Source organism: Synchytrium microbalum, assembly GCF_006535985.1.
Source record: "Synchytrium microbalum strain JEL517 chromosome Unknown SmJEL517_scf0005, whole genome shotgun sequence".
In the NCBI taxonomy this organism is placed as follows: domain Eukaryota; kingdom Fungi; phylum Chytridiomycota; class Chytridiomycetes; order Synchytriales; family Synchytriaceae; genus Synchytrium; species Synchytrium microbalum.
Window position 1 is genome coordinate 462,345 of NW_022158354.1, and position 22,098 is coordinate 484,442.

Sequence of the window (22,098 nt, forward strand, 5' to 3'; positions counted from 1 at the left end):
CATCCATGACTCACATCTCATCAACAATGACCAGTATGAACTGGCCCAAAATACCCCCTCCATCGGTGAAGGACACCATAATAACCAGTCTGGAACTACTTTTTGATCATGTAAGTGCTAAAGAACTATGGGGTTGACTTGTAGAACTATTGCCATAACATTTAAGGCACATGTCATTCTGACCCAACAGAGCACATCACCGGAACAAGCTCTAACCGCATACATTTCATCATCATCTAGGGCTGACGGCGCTAGAGATGGACTCGTACTCTATGCTCTTTCCATCAGTTACTCCTTGCTCAAAACGTTTCATCAACAAACACATCAACTCTGGAGGGAAAAGGAGAACAGATCCGAAGCTACCCACATAATCAGATGTGCTATAAGTGCTGTTGAGAATGCATATGAGACTTTTAAACATCGTAAGTTGCAATGCATCAGTTGATTTCACAGTTACTTTGAAAACATGAAACTATTCAGACTCCCCCATGCTCATTTTCTACTGGATTTGTAATATTTGTAGGACACAATATTAATTACTTTGCAGTCTCGATGCCTCCAGTATCTCGTGAAGCTAGTACAGATGTTGCGATTCCTGCTGAACCAAAGCATTTGACCTCACCACCAACCAACGACAATCCAGTAGCCACAGCTCTCGCAACCACACAGGACGTGATTCGTCGATCCGATTCACCAGATAGAGCCAAAATTGTTGAAATCTCGATCGAAGATCACTCTAGTGAAGACCAAACTCCTGGCACGCTTCATTCGGAGATCCTGTCCATTATATTCTCCTACCTTATCAGACCACGAACATCCCAAAGTCAAGTGACCCTATCTATATGCTCCCAAGTCAATCATCGTTGGTATGCAGAAGCGTCAAGGCTTTTATGGGCTGCACCAGTCGTTGTGAGTCATCGTCAAGTAGGAGATTTGGCTCGTGGTAAGCATTGAATTCAAATGCACTGATTGCTTTTTTCTCGAACTCAATTCATCCTTTCGTATTCAGGTCTTATGGTTGCTCAAATGAATACGGGACTTAGCAGTAATCATCGCTTTGTACCAGCTATGAAGAAGCTGGACTTGTCGAATGTGCGTCTCCATGAGGCAGAGGTTAGTTTTTAGAGGGTCTTTCATGTCGATTTCCATCGTTATACTTTCGTATACCTTGGAACTGTGTTAAACTGAACCTTTTCCATACTGATTAGGGTGCATTTACATTGACACGAGCTTTATGTTGGCGCTCTTCTCTCTCATGGTCATTGAAAGATGTAAGAATCAGAGCAGATTCTATTGGTGAAGAGATATTCTATAGATTGCTACGACGAAACAAGTATATCGAGACTTTGGTCATATCTGAAATGATATTGACTGGAAAGCCTCCCAAAACTGAAAAATATAATGGAGCTCCTTTGAAAACTCTCGTCTTAGAATTCATGAGGCCTCAAAAGCGAGGTGCTGTGTTCTCAGATGCCATCATCCATTGTCTTGGTCCGTCATTGATGTATTTAGATGTCACTGGCTCGAGAGCCACAGTAGACGACAATGTAGTATCATCAATAGTAAAGCAGTGTCCCAATCCCAAAGGACTCTGGCTCGGAGAGACTGATGTAGGAGACAATGGCCTTGAAGCTTTGAGTCAACATTGCAAGTCTTTGAAAAGGTTGCAATTGGTTGATTGTCAAAGAGTAAGTGATGAAGGATTACGATTTGTGCTCTCGTCTTGTTTGGATATCGAATATATCGACTTGATAGGCACCCAAGCTACTCCTAAGGCCATTGAGCTTGCTGCTACTCATCTGCAATCCATCAAGGGACTCTGGTATGAGAACCTCAGGGGACTCAATGTAAATGAAGAAGCTTCACTGGTAGAAGCCGTAATAGGTCTAGTTATAAAACGTGGTGCAGGTCTCCGTGACTTAGCAATTTGTAATCCAGGTCTACTCAACGCTGACTGCATCAACTTGATTGCTGAAAGCTGTCCCAATCTACAAAAGCTCTGGTTGGGCAACAGTGGAGAGGCATTGCCTGCCGATTCCTTGAAAAACATGATGGTCTCATGTTCCAAACTCACAACGTTGGTATTACCACGGATGGTACCTGCAGAATCTGTACAGGCCATTGCAAGAGATATTGGAGCCAAGTACAATACTCGACCATTCTCATTGAGGAGACCTGATAGTGAATTTGGCTTTACTGTCTCGAACATATATGATTGATGCCAAAGAAGTGAAATCTATTGCAATTGTAGTGCTTATTATTCTATAAATTGGCGTGCGATATCCACCCTTCATCTGCAAGACGTGTCCGGCACCATGAGCATACAGGTATCTTGCTCTTGATGCACGGATGCTTAAAGCAGCGACTTGCAGGTTCTGAGCACAGACGTTTGTTTGGCAAAGTAACATCCAGATTTCAGGCCAGTCATGCTAGCAAGTGACTTTGATGAGCAGTACTCATCACCCGTTGTCCTTCAGTCCAAAGTCTCGCCCACGCCACCCGCGCAAATGCGAGCTGGCACAGACGGCTCCTCCTTTCTAGCTTGCAAGCCTTTCGCCTCCCCATGCTCACACCTCAACGACTCTCTCTCCAACATTCATGGGCAAAAGGTCTTGTTTGTAAATGAACACCAGAGCAGAGGACACGGATTCTTCCTCTATATCTGACACTCCAAGATCACTGGTGGTCCCCTTAGCTGAGAGTCTCTTCCCTCCCACTTTACTATGTGGATTGTTGTTGGCATTGTTGGTGCGAATGCGAATTGAAAAGAACCTGCAAACCTCGATCGAAAACTAGACAAAATCTGCCTTGTTACAATTCTGTGACTTGCGGGACTTAGAAAGGAGAACATTGCGCGTCAAATGGGAATTAGAGACATTATGGAGACCATCAAGTGAGAAAACACGTCGCCATGGACTCTGGAAGACTTGTTACTTGGATTTCAACCGAAACTGTGACAAGCAGTGCAGCATTTCTGCAAGATATTAATTCATTTCATTGGAATATTCCCACTCGTTTTGTCCCCCTCTGGTAAGCCAACCGGACGTGGTGCATTTAAAAAATTCGATATGCCGCATTATCGGTTGCAGCTGTATGGTATTCTTCAAAAGGGCTGACGGCTCTTGACTAGTGTATTTACACAGTCGCAAGCTACATGAACGCGTCCTGGAATGTTGTGTGGTGGCAGAAAGTCAAGCTTTCTCTGCTGATGTGATTTTATCTATTTTTGGGGTATATGACCTTTTGTTTCTCAAGCTACACCTTCTTTCATTCTTTAACATTGTCTAGGTCTTTTAATAGTTCCGTTTTCTCTATCAATGGACACCTAAACTTTACCTCGCCTCACGGCTGTGGCAATACCGGCGACGATACTTTGTACTGCTGCAACGACAATGGTAGGGATGTGGTTGGTACAAAGTACAAACTTGAGAACCTGTGTAAGAATCTGGATTGAAAATAAAATTGTGAGAAGTCTGTCGAAAACAATGGAGTGAAACAACACTAAACTCACAAAGTGCACTTCTTTGGATGGCAATAGAACGTGTCGTGGTGAATCGTACGAACAACGGACAGCACTAATGACTGTCTGAAATTCTTCGTACGGCACCCGACCGTTAACAATTGTATCGAAAGGTAGGATGTGATATACTCGGACGACGTGATCAACGCAAACAGTGGAGAAGGAGACCAATCAACTAGCAGAAGCATACCATTCCTTGTCATATAAACAAGTATCGATATCCCAACGACCATTACATGGCCCTGCGGCTGACACATAGAACTAATGATTCCTATGCATGGGATGTGCACTTGGACCAAAGAGTGATTGCGTAAATGAGATTGCAGATGTTGTTGGTTGTTGGAGTTACGGGAGGCAATACTACAGTGATTTCGTGAGTATTACTGCCCACGCTGTTGGATTCAAGGGAGAAAATGCGACGGTAGCTGCGTGAGAGAACACAAACAGAATGCATTGGTTTGAAGTAACGAGTTGTGTTAGAAAGGAGTGGTCTTCACTATGCACCCAACAACGGCAGTTGATGTTCATTCAAGACTGGTTGAATTTTGCAAGTACCCTCACCTTGATAAAGATGTTTTGCCTTCTTGCAAACACCACCTTCCTATATTCTGAATCTAGTGTGCATAAGGTGTTAGGCATAGCATGACTACGAGCGAAAATAAAGCCATATGTCGTGGAATACCATATACGGACGAATTTCGAAACCCTATAACCTGACTTAGTCCCTCCCCACACACCTCGATGACTCTTTTTTCTTCCAATCTGCACGGCGTGTTCAAACGACCTTGCTTTTAAGGGAATGTCAGAGGAGGAAACAGAGATGCCTCCTTTACTCAGAGTCTCTTCCATTCCACTTTACTACGTGGTTTGATATCGTCAATCGATGTCAAACAGCGAAACTTGACAAACTCTGTATTGCATTTTGGTGGATACAGAGTCGAAGAAGAAGAAGAAGCAGAATTACGTGTGTGTTGCTGACATGTCTACAGACTTGGCGTCAAAGAATACGTCAAAATGGCCTGTGGCCGAAGCTGGGTTGGATTTTAGATTTCAACGAAATAATCATTGCTTGTATACGACCACAGCAAGAGGGGTTATCATACTTTCGATTATATCATCTCAACAATTGAGCTGACCGATGTCAGTGACGAGTATGTATCGCCATCCGATTGAAACTCTGTTTTGTGGAGACATTGGACAGGGTGGATGATTGCCGCATTATCGGTTCCTGAGATATGGTATTCATCAAAAGAACCAATCTCTATCGCTTCTGAGATTTTTCACATATGAAGTACATGCCAGACCGTCCTCACAGGGTGTTGACTCGTCAATCTCGACTTTTCCGTTCGCTTCTCACTAGTTATGCTGATTTACTACAATTTAGGCACTATGGTAGTTAATAGACGCTCATTTTCTGATCTTCTTTACCACTTTCGGTACTTTGATTTACTTTCAATGCACCCGTACGCGTATCTGGAGTGGGTCTTTGCTTTCGGACCCAAGGCATCAATCTGATGAATTTCGCAAACGAATACACTCTTCCAACCCAATTTTGACATGGTATTCTTCAAAATACTTTGCCTATCGCTTGAATGGCACTTTTAGACTTTGCGGACAATTTAATCAAAACTTCGCAGTAACCCTTTAGTCAACCTAACAAGTCTTCCATCAAAAAGACACGTTGAATTTCAACAATATGGAGGATTCTATGGATATAGATCGCCCGTCGGAGCTTTTACCGTCCTTTGCGATTACTTTTGGTCAACCGGCTGCACGGGCATTGTCTTCTATTCATGATACCAAAGAACCAAACCAGCTCGGATTTGCAAGCACGTTTGTGTGTCGCAAATTCTTCGGGCCTTCGAGGTCACGAGTGAAGGGCCCTAGCTGCAGATTTATTGTGAGTATCTTTCGTCTAAACCATTCAACGCTAATGTCCATTTCGGTTAGCTTTCAGGATCACGACGATTACACATTGTATTGCCTGAATAATGCTCTTCAATAGGATCTGAACGACATTGACGCTCTTTGGCTCACGGCTTCCATCTATGTTGAGAAACGAAATGCCAAAGAGATTATCGGTATACTTCAACAGCTTGGAACATGTGCGCGTCAGAAGCCTGTACACAACCCAAAATCACTACGATTGTCAACTTCACCAACGTTCACAACTCCACCAAACTCAACAATAGGATGCGAGTACCAGATCCATGTTTTACAGCACTCAGTACCGAGAGACGCTACGATCTACTAGTCCCTTGTAAGACGGATTGAACCCAATTAATACTTTCAATTCTACTTTTTTATTCAATATAAAGCTCAATTTTGCAAGTTGAAAAGAATTTATTGTAAAGCATTCTACATTATCCCACTAGTTTTATCAATCCTACACAACACGGTTTTGATACCATGCTATAATGCGCAAGACGTCATATCTGAAATAATATACCAACACTTTTTCAACAAATCCGTTTCCTCGACGACATGATCAGACTTTTGGGAATTTCTCCAAAGCCTTGAGAACCGCATCAATTGGTGCGTGATCTCCCCAACTCATTTCTGGATATTCGTATTCAACACCATCTTTAGATGCGATGATGAGACCGCCCAGGATAGTACCTAAAGGCGAGAGAGTGTGAGAACTATGGTGAACAAGAACCAATGACGTCCAAAGCTCTTAGTGTACCTTCTCCGACGAGATTGCCAGTGTATCCAGCATCTTGAGCCCGTTTGATGTTGGCTCGAGCCTTGCTAGAAGCCATTCCAGCAATGATACCCATAGTGTTGAGCGATCCTTTTCCAAGCAAGTAGTAGAAGGCCTTCTCATCATCCAAATAGACATCATCGTTCTTCCAATGTTCCTTCATGAAATCTTTGAGAGATGTTTAGAATGTCGGTTCCAACTTTGACAACAAGGGGCAATTGTTCTACCTTCAGCACCAAGTTTCTGATGACAGACTGCAACAGATTTCATACCCCTCTCGAGAAGAGCTGGTCTGACCTTTTCTAATAACAAAGGCAAAGAAACCTTTCAGGATCAACAATTTTGAAAGTACAGGTGACAGTTACGGATCTTGTTATCTTAGTACAGCGATTCTTACCAACGAGGTCAGCAGCCTCTTCTCGACACAACAATCAGCCTGGGCGTCTATGTACATATGGGTTTAATAGGTGTTGAGTAAGTAAATTGCTTGTGTTCAGTGTTGTATGCCAAAAGTTGATTTGCCGAATATTGTCAAGGACTGTTGGTGGAATAGGCGATTCACGCAGCTCAAGCACTTTGATTTGCCACAGAATCGAAGCAAACAAACTTCTTCCAAATGCTTTGACGTGCCCCAAATGAAAATGCGACAACGATTCTAACCTTACGACCATTATGAGAGCCGGCTTTTCAGCCCATAGAGTAGAAGCAGAGAATTTGGATCCATCGGTGAGTTTCGTGAGCACAATGCTCTGAACGTTGACATCAACGTTCTTTGGCATGTCGATTGAGATAAGCTTGCGAACAGGTTGATAGAAGGGAATCCCTCGTAAAAACGTATCAGAGATATGAAGAGCGGATTTCACTAGACGACTCATGGCTGTACCCATTTTCCACTCTATTATACGACCATCAAGAGGGTTGCAAGCTCAAACTTGCTTGACGTCCGGACAAAGTGTTGACAGCTGAGAGTTTATCATTATCAAACCAATTCTCGATGTTGGACGTGTCAAGCACTAGGTAATCGAGGTATTCATGTGTTTAAACGCGTACAATGATGCTTTTCCCTACTGTAAGACCTTCAAGTTTTGGGCTGGCATTGGGCATTTCAAATCTACACATTCTTTTGCAAGAACAAGCTTCGATATGGCAGGCAAGAACATAATCGTAACTGGCGCAAACCGATCATCAGTACGTAGAAAAATGCAATAGTTGGGACACGGTTGGCTGCTTGCGTCTGTAGCCAGCTAAAATCTCAAAATTTAGGGAATCGGATTTAGCCTCGTCAGTTACTTATTAGAACAAGGCTCAAATGTCATCGCAACTGCTCGGCAACCGTTAAAAGCTACTGATCTCCAACAATTGGGTGATCGGTATCCAAAAGGACAACTACACATTGTTGGATTAGATGTCGACAGTGACCAATCCATCAAAAGCTTTGCAGCAGAAGTGGACGTGATATTCCCAGATGGCCTCGATGAGCTCATAAACAATGCTGGAATAAATACACCCAATATGCCTGTTGCTGAAACGTAAGCCAAGTGCGGGGCTTTGGTGTGCCCTTTTGCAAGTGGTGCACATATGCTAACACTATTACAATTATAGGCCCCGCTCTGACTTTATAAACGCATTCAACACAAACGCCTTGTCATCATACTACCTGACTCTGGCTCTCCTACCGGCATTGAAAAAGAAGACTACTCGAAAAGTGGTGAACGTGTCGACACGAGCAGGCTCTATTGCTGCGGTTCCATCTGGCATGGGAATCGGAGCACTAGCGCCATACAGAGCATCGAAGGCAGCGTTGAATATGTTGATTGCCACACTTGCCGCTGTGTACGCTCCCGAGGGTGTGATTATGATTGTCATTCAGTAAGTATAACTTGATGTTGTTGCTTAAACCTGGTTTATTATGCTCCCTAAATGACTTTCAATATAGCCCGGGAGTGGTAGTATCCGACATGGCAATGCAATTCGATGAGAAGACGTTAGAATTGTTGAAGTCAATGTCAATAACAGGAAGGCAATGTGCTGAGAGTATCGTCGGCGTTATGAATAAGATGACCATTGAAGACAGTGGAAAGTTCTTTTCGTATGATGGTAGCATAATCCCTTGGTAAAATCCACGCGTCTGGCCAGCCAACCTTGCAAAAGCGAATGAGGAATATTTCGCGGTAAAGCATTTTTAACACCTGTCACATGATGTAACAGTAACATACAAAGCGGCTCGTGCTATTGATCTTACTCGAAGAGAGCCTTATCGCGTACAGTTCATGGTTTTCAAAATCAGAGCTTTTAACGCACGCGACAAATACGACCTGAACAAACCGTTTAAGCGAAAACATGTAACAGCATCTATTCATTTACCATTTAATTTATTATCTCAAGATCTTCTATACCAGCGAACGCTTAACGGAAATTTTCACAACACCTCACACACCTCTCGAATCAAAAATACTGAACAATTCACAAAAATGGCAGACGATGCAGCAGAAGCCCAAACAGGCACATCACCCGATGCAGTCATCAGTGAATTCGCTACATACGAAGACTACCTGGACTCTCAAATAACTCCAATCGACCTATTCTATCTTGAGGTGCAAAACAAGCCAGTTGCAACTACTACGCATCAGTGTATGCTAACACTCGATGTCTTAACACAGGACAAGGAACTAGCACGCCAACTCGTAGAACTAGGATATCGAGCATCAGGGGAGCCGTTACGACGTGATGAATTCGAAGCGCGTCAACGAGCAGCAGAGGGTGCTAGAATGGCGAAACGGATGCAGGCTAAAGAGCTGGCTTCTCATGGCGCTGGACCTGATTACGGAGGGTCAGAGTTGATGAAGGCGTTGGCTGAACGGGAAGCTGATAATCGGAATGGGAAACTAACGGTATGACTGTAGAGTCGGTCGTTTTTATTGCATCTCAAGCAAGTGGAGTCAACATCAAAGTGAAGAAGAATTATTGATTTATTGTCGCTACATAGACAATTGTCTTCATACGGACCCGTAACGCACGAAACCAAGAAATTTCTGGATACATCGATTATGCTACACGTCTGAAATCTGAACCATGGGAACCTTATTTCACAATGCTGAGGCCACTAGTACCAAGACCGACAGATCTAAGTTTCTTTAACTGGGAAACAAGTGTCGCTACAAGTTCATCTACACCCAATTTCCAAGTTGTTGCTGATCAAGGCAAGGGATTGCTATTCAAGAACAAGAGAGATAGAAAGATTGTTAATGTTAATCCTCAGGTATGAGATAGTTAGAAGGAAAAAAGTTCAAATCAAGTGGTCTCTTGGAATGTCTGTTTAACGTTGAAACGTTTTTCGCCTCACTTCACAGGAAGCACCCGGAGACAACACCACAAGAGCAGAACTTTTAACACGAGAGCATATACAGGTCGTCATTTACGACCATATGACACGTAGAAAGTCATGATTGTGCAAACCATATAACACAGTTCAAAATAGAATTCTTACATAAAGTCTTTCGCTATCTACAAGATCCTTATATATCAAAATGTGTTGCGAAAGAAAAAGATGAAAATACTATGAATACATTGCAGTTATAGGATGGTTTAAAATATCTCTGACTGTTGGTCGGTGTTGTGGGTCTACCGCCAACATGCTTGTTATTATATCAGAGAGGGGTGGAGACACACTCTGAAACAACGTCATTACGTCTCCTTGACGTAGACGTTGCCACCACTCTCCATTTTCAGGTAGTATGATATTCGTAGCGGCTTCTAGTGTTATGAGCCCGAGCGAGAATATATCGGCAGGTTTAGAGTAATAATGTTCCAGCACTTCGGGAGCTAGATACGTTCGATCGCCCTCTCGTTCCACACTTGGAGGCTAAAGCGATTGTTGCAGGGTGTTAGATACGGCAAAAAAGACCTAATCGTCCAAAGCACTGCGGTTTCTACATACCACTGGAACCACAGCTGCCATTCCAAAATCAGCAATCTTCAGCATACGTTCTTCAGTGATAAAGATGTTTGCTGGCTTGATGTCCAAGTGTACGACATCAAGTTCGTGAATTTCCTTCAGCCCCTGATGGTGCAAGTTCAGGTTAGCCAATCAAAACCTTTGACATAACGATGGTCCCTAGTAGCTAGTACTTACCAGCGCTATTTCAGTCAAGATTTGCCAGGTGACTGTGTCCTCCAGAGGACCCGTCTTGCAATTATCTTCCATATACGATTGGAGCCTATAGCAAATCATTTCGGTGAGTTTCTTTACCTGTCATATGAAGCGACTGCCGAGACTTACGTTCCACCTTCACACAACTCTGTTTGCATATAGAGCACTCCATTTTGCTCCCAAGCATCTTCCAAACGTATGCAATGTGAACATTTAGAGACCTTCCACATCATCATGACTTCATTCAGTTTTTGCTGCCTAATGAGCCAACAGAAATTCAGCATTGAGCATCGAACCAGCGCGATGTTGTTTTGCGCATAAGTCGTCTTACCTGTCCCTGAAGCCAGTGTACGTATGTTTTGACTTCTTGACTGCATACAGTCTACCATCTACTAATGAGCGAACCTTGTAAGCTTCTGCAAAAGTCCCAACCCCCAATGTAGCCAAAATAGTAAAAGTTGAGTCGAAATAGTTGGCATGTATCACGTCTGTCCGATTTGAATCAACTATAAGATCGGGAAGAACTGTTAGACATAGCCACCTCATAGAAAATCTGTCGTTAGTATGGCACTCACAGATATGCTGCTGCCAATTGTCGTCAAAGTAGTCAGCGCGCAAGAGTTGAGCATGAGGAGCAAAAAGGAGACTCGTATCTCCAATACCGCCTTCATGGAAGGGAACAGATCTAGCGGGGAATTGAGGTGCTCTTGGCATCTCTTCGTCTTCAGCATCGTCCGCTTCGTCTCCTTCCTCGTTATCGTTTATGCCAAATGGATCTGTTACGTGTGGAAGACTAGATCTCCTCAAGTTATTATGACGTTGTTTACAGGATGCTGCGGATGGTAAGAATAATGGTGATGGCAGTGGCAGATTCAATGATGTCGAGATTGTGTTTCTTTTTGCAGATTGTTCATGTAGTGGTATCCTACTATCGCTAGAATTGAGTCGACTGGTAGGAGATGGAGCACCAACCATTCCTCCAGGAGCATTTACTGCTGTTGAGCCCTTGTTTCCTTCTATATTCCACATGCCATGAGCTGTTTGCATGCGTTTCAATGGAGTATCGGGCATGGCTTTACTATCAGCTCCACGACGACCATTCCTCTTGAGCAGCAGACCGGTTGAATGGAAGGCTTGTGGTATAGGTTTGACGACTCTACCTGTGATCGGTGTATGGAATTTGACGGGATCACTGCCTGTAGGTGTTGAGCCAGATCTACCACTACTGTTACTGCTGCTGATTTCCATAGTGTGAGGTTGATCCTGTATGGCCGTCATAGACTGTGTACGTTTACGATGAGTAGGTAGGGCTGGTTTGGCAAAGACAAAATCATCACTATGAGGGTGATTATCATCACTACTTGGTTGTGGGGGTCTCAACCAAGAGCTGGTATTATTATTATTATATAGTCCGTATCCATCATATCCATTTAAAGTGAGTTCATCTGCAGCTGTAGATAGTTGAGTCAGGGCTTGGGACATGAGACTAGCATGAGGAGATACTGTTACTCTCCTACGCATTCTCATAGGAGCAGTTGGTGTCGACGGCAGAGCAGAGTTCGACCACCCATCATTACTCAACGGCGAATGTCCATTATAATCCATTGGGAGTCCCGTTCGTATCATCGTTGGCGTAGTTTTATCGAGAGCAACCATGGTTATTTATATGATTCGTTTCCAACAAATGATGCGCAAAATGTCCTGCTTACAAGCCGTCCCAAGCGCTTGGGAGCGGTCCACAAGATCGAATGTGTGCTAGAATTATTTGATGTAATATTATACTACTGATACCCGTTTTACTTTGCTTCTTGTTCGTAGCTTCCTCTCCAAAGTTCTTCAACTGCTTCAACTTTTGAGTGTCGAGTTCAACAGATGTAAGGCCTTGTCAGCTAGTTCCTGCAGTCCGAGTGAATGACAATAGAAAATGGAGCTTGATTTCGTATTGCTCTATAGCGTTCCAGAAAAACAGTTGTATCTATTTGGGTCAAAGAGAGAAATCGAAAACAGAGTGACTTTGCAGACATATTGCGATAAAGTTTCGCGAAAAGGCACGCCAAAGCACACGATGAATTTGCTAGTAATAATCTATTGATTGGATCTTTGACACGAAAACCTGCACCATGCCAAGGCCTTTTATAATACAAGTCACTATTCGTCAGGCTCGGCACCACCATCTCTGCTCAGTTTTTCAGTTCTGTACTGTTCATAAAGGACATCATGTGTGATTTCCTTCAAATCTTCCAGATGAGAAGATAACAGCATGTATCTGAGTTTGGAAAAGTCACAATGACGAGAGTTGTCAACTGTACAAACAAAAGGGATACAGGTTAAGTGTCATTAAAGATCGGCCATGATGCAACCTCGTTTCAGTCTTACCTTCAACGACGCCCCATGGGTATTGACGGCATCGTACACGACGTGAATTCACAACCACTTCATCTTCAGATCCAACAACAGCAAAGGGAAGTAATGACTATAGTTGAGAACAACAAAAGGATCAACAAAAACCCCCGCCCAAAGTTGACAAACTATTACATACCCTCAGTTCAGTATTTTCTTCGACAGTCTCATCATCGTCTTCATTTTCATCGTACGGAAAGTTGTAGATGGGGATCCGATGAACTGCAATATCTTCCATGATACGCTTCTTGAATCCTTCCAACTCAGGACGTAACAAGGAGTCTGACTTGGCAATCACTGGAATGATGTTGACACGTGGTCCCAATCGGCGCATAAACTCGATATCAATTTCTCGTAGACTAGGTGAAAAATGACCATGAGACCATTAACAATGCTTTGCCTGTATGAAAAGCGACTCACGCATGACCAGTAGGAGCAATAAAGTACAATAGAGCATGGACACGGTTGTCTTGGAATTTGGGATTTCTCTTAATTCGCGATTCTTCAGCGAGAATATTGTCGTATTGCTTCTCAATGTATGTGAGAATGTCGATGAAACTAAAAAAAATAGGGCGTTAGAAATGGTTCCTGAATCCGATGCACAGACAGATCATGCAAACTTGATCATTACCTGTTTTCGTTGTTGATGTTGTCGCCAAATCCAGGAGTATCAACAATAGTCAGAGACAACTTGACACCATCTTCTTCCATTTCTGGTTGTCGATAACAACGCTAGTGTTAGGTTCAAGATCGTTCTCTGCTCAATCGGAAGTGTTCTTACCGATAGTGACTGGAGTAATGGCAACAGTCTTTTCAAGTGCTGCCTTCTCTGGGCTTCCATGGTCTGACTTTGGAAAGACTGCCGATTCACATAATGTATTGACAAAGGTAGATTTTCCCAGCCCAGATGAACCTAGTTCAACAAACCGCATAAGTAAACAGAGAAGACGAATCTAATAACACAATTTCGTTCATACCAACAAGCATAGTGGTGAAACTCTTGCCCTTCTTGGCCGTCTTTTTCCTGATGCCTGTGTTTGCCTGATGGATTTGAAAACATGGATGAGACGGACGCTATTAGGCATTTTGCATGTACTCTTAGATTGCATTCAAATGACTTACCATCATTACAGCTCTTGCTAATAACAAAGGAATTGGAAAATGTTAAAATTTCAGTTCCAGACAGATTACACATTTTGAATTTAGTTGAGACCTACCCCCGGCAGCAAAGTGGTCTGCACCTCCTGGAGTCGCCATTTCAGACGTACGAATGGGATGATGCCTCGCTGCGAATGTCTTGTAGTTGTTTGTGCTGTCGTAGTGTGGCCAACAGTTTTGAGCGGTGGGTTGCAAACATGGGACGGAGTATTGATACAACTCTTCCCATTAAGTGTCGCGTTGAAGATAAGTACATATCTGTGTTTATATGCTATGAAAACTCTCACTGGAACGTAAATGACGCGTGCACTCAACAGTTCTGGTATGCAAAGACTGTGATTCCATTGTGCATAGACATGAACCGTGCTTATCGTTGATTACCACGCTCGAAATACTCGCTTCGTGTCGTCATCCGTGACTGTAGGACTTCAGGGTACTCACGAGCCAGACGAACACCTCCCTTGTAAGCAAATGACACTGGACTAGAGGATGGACTGACACGTCAGCATCTGTTTCTCATCAAGCCCCGATGTTAACGATCATCCGCTTACTCTTCTGGTACAGCTACGCGTACTCGGCAATGCGATGGCGCCATGGATCTCAAATCTTTCTCACTACACGAAACCAAAACGAAGTTAGATTGATTTTACCAGCAAGCTCGGCAGTTCATGGTGTACTAACACTCGTTCTTTGAATCCTTGCATGGAGGAACTACCACCTATTATCAAAATATTGGCATAGAATGCAGCTTGCAGGTCTTAGAGAAGAAGCGTTTGATTAATAGAGAGTCCCAAAAGAGTAAAACATATTGGACGTATGTTACCTGCTGGTTGATTTTCAATGACATGAGCAATAACTTCACATATTCCTGCTTGTTCTATGCCTATAGCGATAAAGGTCAGATTCTATGGTTTGGACAAACGGCTGAGACTAGAAGTACCAATATCACTAGGTCTGAATAGCAGTTCTGGAACACAAAACCGTTCAGAGTTCATGATCAGCACCTTGTGAAATAGGCAATCGTTAGTGGAGGGGTAAAAATAGGACAACAGATGCATGCCTACTTGATCGTCTTCTGATATGGGTACATCTGTTCCTTTGGTTCGTATCTATGCGAATCAAATTTGATCAGCCAGTGATCCAAGGAGCACTTGCGAGATTCACATTTACCGTTCCCTTCATGTTTTGCACAAAATCAGGAAGTAGGTATTCCATTGTGAAGGGATTCTGGTCTGGCGGTAGTCTGCCGTTCGACCAGGATGTTAGACATGGTGAAAACATGATTGATGCATTCAATCAACATACTGAGCACGCCTTAGATCTGCATTAAAGTCCGTCGATACAAAGCAACACATCTCCTTGACTTCATTGATGACATAGGTCTCATCCATCATGTTCCATTGTCTAGTCATCGACCGAGGATAAGCAAACGTGCATTGATATCGATACAAGGCATTTCCCACCGAAATGAGACAAGTTCTTTCAAATGGTTGGTCAAGAGTTTCCCACCAATGTTGATCCTAAGATAAAGTGTTTTGAAGATTTCGACACAAAAAGTAGGAGTACAAACAGGAGATACCTCTTGACTCCTTCAGGTATTGGACGTCCATTAAGTAAAGGAATCACATGCGTAAATGAATATCCAGTATCGACCACGAGTGCACATTCCGGTATTGGCGGAGGATGTTTGGTTCCAGATGGCAACAATGTAGACAGGTCATTCCAAATCGACAGTTCAGCAGCTAAAAAAAGAAGCAGAGCAAATTGAAAAGAGGATCAAGTTGACAAAACAAAGAAAGACTTACCCGTCAAACGAGCGCGTCCATGAAACCCATATTCTTCAAAAATCATTTCATCGTACGCGTCAGCGAGACTTGGCAGATTGAATGGTGGTTCTGTGATCACAAGATCTGTTGTTGCCGGATTGCACTATCATCAGAAAGAAAAGGATGAGTTTTCTGAATAATAATACTCACTCTTTTAACTTACACCCAAAACATGAGTTGAGAAGACACGATCCCATACATCCTTTTCTACATTCCATTCAGTCACGTATCCCTTCATTACAACGAAACATTGGGTTGGTACATTGCTTCAAACATCAACTTTCAAAGACCCGCAGTTTGATGTGGATTATAGCTACCTTTTCGAATGGGACTCGAAACAGTAATCCAGCAAAATTCTTGCATTCCGAGATCTGATCAGCCACATATGTCGTCCTATCTGCTTTGCCCTTCATGATGCAGTTGGGAGCAATACTAAATCACAATAAATGGCTAAAGCTCATTGATGTTGACCGTATTAACAATAACTTACAACGGTGGATCAGACTTGTTTGCATATCCAGCTTTGATGGTCGAGGCTCCATTGTCTAGGATCAAAGTGTTGGTCATGTTTGCGAATTGTTAAAGAATTGAAGACGTCAAGCTTCGGGGAAAGTTTCGAACTTCGAACTTTTCACGCGTACAATCTCAAACTCTTCTAGATTCACGCAATTTACATATATTTTGATTTCAACTAAATAATGGAAGCCGATACTGAAACGTAAAATAACATAGAATGATGCTGACAGTCATTCACGCTTCGAGTCTTGTTCCAAAGCACACGGCTTCACTTCTTGGCGAAAGAGACATTACTGTCTTCCAAGTGTCTGTGACCGCCACGAAATGCGTTGGGAACACGCTGGATCGGATCTTGCAACGGTGCTAGAGGTCGTTGAGTCTGGCTGAGAATTGAGAATGCAAAAGTGACAAAAGTGACTGTTGGTACCATCATACCGCGTGATTTAAGGGCTGATATCTTCAAAATCGATAGACGTTCATTTTGGAGTAGCGAAGTCTAAGCTCATCATGATTCCACGCGTCAGTTGTGTTTCTCCAGCAAGCAAGTATATATGCTGCTGATGTTGGAGTCGACCACCACCACTGCAGGCTTTCAAAAGCAGCAGTAGTAACTAGTGGTCTTTTCGACTTTTCAGATTATGAAGAGTCTAATTATAGTCCTTCATAATAGCCTGTTGGGGTTTGAAAGAGGTGAAGTTAGTAAAATTTGTTGCAGGAACAACCCCATCCATCATTTCCACGTACATCAGATACGAAGCTATGGAGGGTCTCGTGACACCGTATGATCAATGCTCCAAGTACTTCTGAACTTTCAGGCGTCAGCTTGGATGCAAATTTGGAGACATTTTCTTCACATTTTGAGGAACTGCCGCAACAGAGCTTTGAACGTCATTTATGTTATTGACATGGCCTTGCACTTGGGAAAGAACTTTCCGGTTGAGTGCACACGCCAAACCTTGCAAGTGTCTGCTTGCTCAAAACCCTTGTTCGTGAAAATCGGGTCTGGGTTGCAGCTGCTCGAAAACTTTCCACACAGCTGACCATACACCAAATGTCCCAACAGATCAAACCAATGGCTTCCAATCCCAGCAACATGCCTACTATGTCTGGTCAATGTAAAGAAATACAGCCAGACTTGTTTAGTACTTTACCATTCGAAATAATTCTCATGATCTTACAAGCAACAAACCGATTTGACGTGCTCAATACCCTTTGTCGCCCATACATCAACTCCATCGTCAAACCAGCTGCTCAACGACGTCGACTACCACTCCTCATCAAACTATACGAGGAAGCAGTCATAACGGCATCAGAACGACGAATCAGGCTAGTCTCAAGACTACTACGAGCACTACGAGCAGACGAGACAATGACATTCATCGATCAACTGTACCTGAATGACTTGCTGACAGGATTTGAAAAAAATATGCATGGAACCCTAAATATCGAGTTTATTGCCTTTTTACAGAAATATGATGTATCGTTTGCTGAATTTGACGAGCTAGTTGGTGCTTTGCTTATACATCCCGATGTGCCCACGGATGTACTTAAATGGATTGACTCAAGGAGGAGGCTTCCACCAATCGCTGTAGATATCGCTGCTCGATACGGCAAATCGGATGTAATAGCATGGTTTCATGAGCAAGATCGGGACGGGTTTAGTAAGACTACCATGGATCTTGCTGCTATGGTGAGGCAAAAAAAGTCCCTCGCTACTACAATTGATAGCAGACTCAATTGCTAACCGCATTCGATTGCCATTTCTGTAGCACGGGAGACTGGATATAGTACAATTCTTGCATCATAATCGAAAGGAAGGATGTACTACAGACGCGCTAGACTGGGCCGCTAGATTCAACAGACATCACGTCGTGAAATTCTTAATCAAGTACCGTACCGAAGGATACTCACCACACATGCACGATCGAGTTATGGACTGTGTCCACTATACCTCAAAAACTCAACTCCGGTCTCTATCTGCTATCGGCATGACTTGGATGTCTGGGTTTATCATCTTGCTGTGGTGCTTTGCCTTGGAAATGGCGAAACCCGACAAAGAGTTTCTAGCAAAGTTGATTACCAGTCTGTTCTTTGTCATGTCGTATATCATGTATGGTGCATGGGCAATGTACTCGGTGTATAGATGGCAACAGTCGCCGTTGCAAGTTGCTGCTGCTTTGAATAGGGAGGCTAGTAGCTCGTGGTACAACGATTGAAATGGATTGAGTAAAACAAGACATATTACGTATATTACGTGTTTCAATTCGGCGAGGGTTGTTCTGTTGGTGCGATGGCTGCTCTAAACTCCAGTTCAAACTTGACACTCCAAAACAGAAGGAAGACGCCTAACAGATACAGGACAAACTTTTTTCCATGTAGAATGGAAGTGAGAGATCAGGATCTGCAGCATCAAGAGGATACAATACAGGTACGTTGGACACAGGCGTTTTTTCGGTTTGGGGCGAGGACGCAGATGAAGACATGGGGTTGATTGAGAAGGAATGATGATGCGGTGGTTGAGATTTGATGATTTATCTGATACTTGATGGGTTGAAGACTTGAAGATTGCTGTAGGGATCCCTATTCAGAATACCAAAACGAAGGGACAAACGTCTGTGTACCATCCACACCTTCGGTGAAAACGACGAGTCACGTACAAAGGTGCTATCGAACTCTATCTCAACCAACGGCCACGAAGTACACATTCGTTTTATTGACACGAAAGAGAACAAGTGTCAACCGGGTCAAACTGAATTTACTTTGCCTTCTATGGCAAGTAAACTCGATGATATTAATCACGATCACGTAAGAAGCATAATAGGTATAGACCCTGGCAAGAGGTGTCTTTTTGGTGCGTGTGCCGTGGATCTATTGGCGTCAAGCTCAAGGACGACGAGAAGGTCATCATTGCGGGAGGCAATGGTGAATTCTGGTGTGGTGGATGCCGCCATACGGCTTTTTTAAAAAGATTGCTCAGTCGGGTAGTGCTGTTGGGGTATATGTTAGTGGGGATGAATGGGTACTTGACGTCGCAAAAGTGTCCTCGATGCAAGAGTCGAGGGTGTGAAGGTCGCAAGGTAGAGAGGAGAAGCATGCGCTCTCTCTACTGTCGTGGATGCCACGTATGGCTCCACAGGGATGTGTTGGCTGCTGAGAACATGGTCAATGTTGTCAAGCAGTATCTCTAAGATAATAGAAGTTGATGCCAAAAGGTGGAAGGTGGGGAGCACAGGCCACAGTAGGCGTGCCAGACAACTCGAGAAAGTTTACGTCTCTACTACGGTAGCATAAGGTTTAGCTCGTCATTGTAAACCAATACCCAACTATTATAACTCACGAAACAGATCTGAGTTTACCGCTAAACACGCTCGCAACATATCTAGATTCCGCAGCAAAAGAGCATTTGATATAGAGAAGGTATGCACATTTTAGGATGAAGAGAGGTTGTGTTATTTTGCAGTTTATCTATACATGTAGGTTTCCATGAGGTATATCTTACGACGAGCGTTACCTCCATATCTGACAAACGGTAAAGAAGAGTGCAAAACGAGTCAGTCACATCAATCGCAAGGCCAAATTCTATACAAGCTTACCCGAATAGTCTTGTCAGCTCCACCAGATAGTAGTTCGCGATTGCCTATACATAGAGCATGAACAAAGCCCTGCAAGACAACGGGATTCGTCAGTGTGCGTGAGACATTTTTTCACACTGGCAACAAGTATTACCTTGTGACCCTTTAATGTCAAATCATTCAAGAATGTCATCCGTACATCCCATCTCTTTACGGTATGGTCATGGCTGCTCGAAAACAGGGCTCCATCTGTATATTGAAGTTGCCAAACCTAAGCGCAAACAAATTGGTACCAAGAGAAATGAGTCTGAAGTCGACTGGTGTACCTCCCACTGGTGTCCACTAAGTGTCCGTATTCTTGAGTAGTCATTCAGATTGTATACAGCAATGTTGGAATCATATGAACTTGAAAACAACATTTGTCCTCCGTCATGACTCAGGTCCAATACTTCACTGGCAGTATCTGACATGGTAGAGATGGTCGTTCCTGTATTCAAATCCCATATCTAGATTCAAAATGAGAAGTTTCAAGGTTAGCGCAAACAAGGGGGAACAAACAGAAGAATCAAGAGGATGATGACCTTGATTGTCTTGTCCGAAGCGGCGCTAGCTAATCTATCACCACCCAACATTTTCAAAGCATTCACGCCATCTGCATGACCAATGAATGTTGCCACTTTGTTTAGTGTCTCGATATCATACACCTATCAAGGCAATTAATGGCATTGACCTATGATATTTCAGACCATTGCGGTATGAAATCACCCAACCAACCTTGATAGTCTTATCAGACGAGGCTGTAAAGAGTCTATTCTTGGCAATGGCCAACGAGTAGACCTTGGCTCCAGAAGTATCAATGCCCTTTGGTTCTTCATTGGATGTATTTGAATTCAATGCCCAAGCCTAAGGTAATACGTGGTGATATCGACATTTTCTGTATAGACTTTTTGCGAATTTACCTTGACAGTTCCATCTGAGCCACCGCTGAACAAACGATTGCTAGCAGCATGAGTAGCTAGTGCCCAAACAGACAGATTGTGACCGTTCATCGTTCGTTTCAGCTGCCCAGTTTCTGCATCAAATGCCTAAAACACAGGTCAAACAACGTCTATGTTACGTGGACTCAGAGATGAAGTACATCAGCACACACACACCAACCTTCATGCTTCCATCATACGAGCCTGAAAATATGATACCCTCATAGTAGGCTAATGATGTAACTCCTGTTCGATGGTCTAGGATTGTTCTTCGACATCTAATGTCCCCTGTGGGCCAAATCGGTATCTGCGGACTCAGTATTCAGTATCATATCATACAGAGCCAATTTTCCAATTGAAGCTTACCTCGTTCACTGATTCAGATGATGTTGTAGTAGTCAATGGTGGAGGTGATGGAATAGTCTGTTTAGAAGAGTACGATCATGTTATGCCATGATGTAGTAGAATGTTGTTTTTTGCGTTGTGTGATTTTGCCTTACCAAAGACGTATGGCCATTCCGCAAATCCTCGATCTCGCGAGATTGAGCCTACGGGATCATAAATGTCAAGAGGTTTCGAGTCGTTTGTTAATCGCACAAGAGACATACCACGATCTTGGCTTCTAATTTAGCTATCCGAGCCTCATTCAGCAGGATGTAGCCTATTAAATTGCCGATTTCAGCTTACGATCGAGCCGTCACAAAAAACAAAACAGATACTAACAGACCTTTAATGCCCTCAAACGGACAGGACTTTGTATGCTGATACACTTCTTTACTAGTTCCTAAAATTAAAAAGATATAGAGAAAGTCAGCAATGAGACGAGTCTTTCTCCGACGTCAGGTCAACCTTTGAATGGACAAGCGTAAATTGCGTTGCTGCAAACAGCTGGGGCGAAATCACAGTGTTGAACATGAAATGAGAATGTCTCTCTCGAAGGAGTCTGATTGCAACCATTGGATCTGAATGGACAGTAGACACGAAGTTCTAGTATCAAACCAGCAAGAGCTAGGTTTGGATGTAAGTCTAAATATCAAAAGATTGTCAGAGAAAGACTCGACGACATTAGTAGCAGAATAGCACATGGTATATCTGTTAGGTCACCTGGTCTTTTCAGTTTCGAGCGACATAATGGGCACTGTGGATCATGTTGAATGCACTCCAGGATGCAAGAGGTGCAGAAGGAGTGGTGACAGACTTGTGTAATAACAGGATCAGTGTATACGTCCTTGCATCTAATGAGAATTGGAGTGTCTTGATGGTCAGCATTGTGTT

At 43.2% G+C, this 22,098-nt stretch overlaps 8 protein-coding genes across 8 annotated transcripts; 3 read left to right on the top strand and 5 right to left on the bottom strand.

Moving 5' to 3' along the window:
• Positions 1-26: 26 nt before the first annotated feature.
• Positions 27-2,219, top strand: SmJEL517_g01534 (uncharacterized protein; the record flags this gene model as incomplete). The annotated part of the gene is made up of 5 exons (XM_031167462.1): positions 27-110; positions 191-422; positions 524-943; positions 1,010-1,113; positions 1,209-2,219. 5 exons carry the CDS (start codon positions 27-29, stop codon positions 2,217-2,219), a joined length of 1,851 nt encoding a protein of 616 aa, XP_031026450.1.
• Positions 2,220-6,008: 3,789 nt separating this feature from the next.
• On the bottom strand, positions 6,009-7,099 carry SmJEL517_g01535 (uncharacterized protein; the record flags this gene model as incomplete). Its single annotated transcript, XM_031167463.1, has 4 exons — positions 6,009-6,139; positions 6,207-6,392; positions 6,452-6,521; positions 6,890-7,099. The coding sequence occupies 4 exons, from the start codon at positions 7,097-7,099 to the stop codon at positions 6,009-6,011; spliced, it is 597 nt and encodes a 198-aa protein (XP_031026452.1).
• A 1,596-nt stretch (positions 7,100-8,695) lies between these two features.
• SmJEL517_g01536 (uncharacterized protein) lies at positions 8,696-9,670 on the top strand (the record flags this gene model as incomplete). Its single annotated transcript, XM_031167464.1, has 4 exons — positions 8,696-8,818; positions 8,885-9,115; positions 9,211-9,483; positions 9,575-9,670. The coding sequence occupies 4 exons, from the start codon at positions 8,696-8,698 to the stop codon at positions 9,668-9,670; spliced, it is 723 nt and encodes a 240-aa protein (XP_031026642.1).
• A 110-nt stretch (positions 9,671-9,780) lies between these two features.
• Positions 9,781-12,030, bottom strand: SmJEL517_g01537 (uncharacterized protein; the record flags this gene model as incomplete). The annotated part of the gene is made up of 6 exons (XM_031167465.1): positions 9,781-10,086; positions 10,162-10,284; positions 10,357-10,441; positions 10,504-10,632; positions 10,706-10,880; positions 10,950-12,030. 6 exons carry the CDS (start codon positions 12,028-12,030, stop codon positions 9,781-9,783), a joined length of 1,899 nt encoding a protein of 632 aa, XP_031026643.1.
• A 492-nt stretch (positions 12,031-12,522) lies between these two features.
• Positions 12,523-14,031, bottom strand: SmJEL517_g01538 (uncharacterized protein; the record flags this gene model as incomplete). Its single annotated transcript, XM_031167466.1, has 9 exons — positions 12,523-12,677; positions 12,751-12,847; positions 12,914-13,133; positions 13,195-13,332; positions 13,406-13,487; positions 13,556-13,687; positions 13,752-13,815; positions 13,897-13,913; positions 13,992-14,031. 9 exons carry the CDS (start codon positions 14,029-14,031, stop codon positions 12,523-12,525), a joined length of 945 nt encoding a protein of 314 aa, XP_031026640.1.
• A 268-nt stretch (positions 14,032-14,299) lies between these two features.
• Positions 14,300-16,325, bottom strand: SmJEL517_g01539 (uncharacterized protein; the record flags this gene model as incomplete). The annotated part of the gene is made up of 14 exons (XM_031167467.1): positions 14,300-14,414; positions 14,484-14,546; positions 14,614-14,689; positions 14,756-14,815; positions 14,873-14,936; positions 14,997-15,041; positions 15,103-15,175; positions 15,238-15,336; positions 15,396-15,452; positions 15,512-15,674; positions 15,738-15,861; positions 15,922-15,990; positions 16,076-16,190; positions 16,249-16,325. The coding sequence occupies 14 exons, from the start codon at positions 16,323-16,325 to the stop codon at positions 14,300-14,302; spliced, it is 1,200 nt and encodes a 399-aa protein (XP_031026641.1).
• A 2,890-nt stretch (positions 16,326-19,215) lies between these two features.
• Positions 19,216-19,341, top strand: SmJEL517_g01540 (uncharacterized protein; the record flags this gene model as incomplete). Its single annotated transcript, XM_031167468.1, has 1 exon — positions 19,216-19,341. The coding sequence occupies one exon, from the start codon at positions 19,216-19,218 to the stop codon at positions 19,339-19,341; it is 126 nt and encodes a 41-aa protein (XP_031026546.1).
• Positions 19,342-19,781: 440 nt separating this feature from the next.
• On the bottom strand, positions 19,782-22,092 carry SmJEL517_g01541 (uncharacterized protein; the record flags this gene model as incomplete). Its single annotated transcript, XM_031167469.1, has 14 exons — positions 19,782-19,793; positions 19,868-19,936; positions 20,001-20,117; positions 20,173-20,352; positions 20,428-20,550; positions 20,621-20,749; positions 20,806-20,931; positions 21,005-21,130; positions 21,190-21,246; positions 21,324-21,371; positions 21,432-21,484; positions 21,551-21,607; positions 21,823-21,849; positions 21,963-22,092. 14 exons carry the CDS (start codon positions 22,090-22,092, stop codon positions 19,782-19,784), a joined length of 1,254 nt encoding a protein of 417 aa, XP_031026545.1.
• Positions 22,093-22,098: the final 6 nt, after the last annotated feature.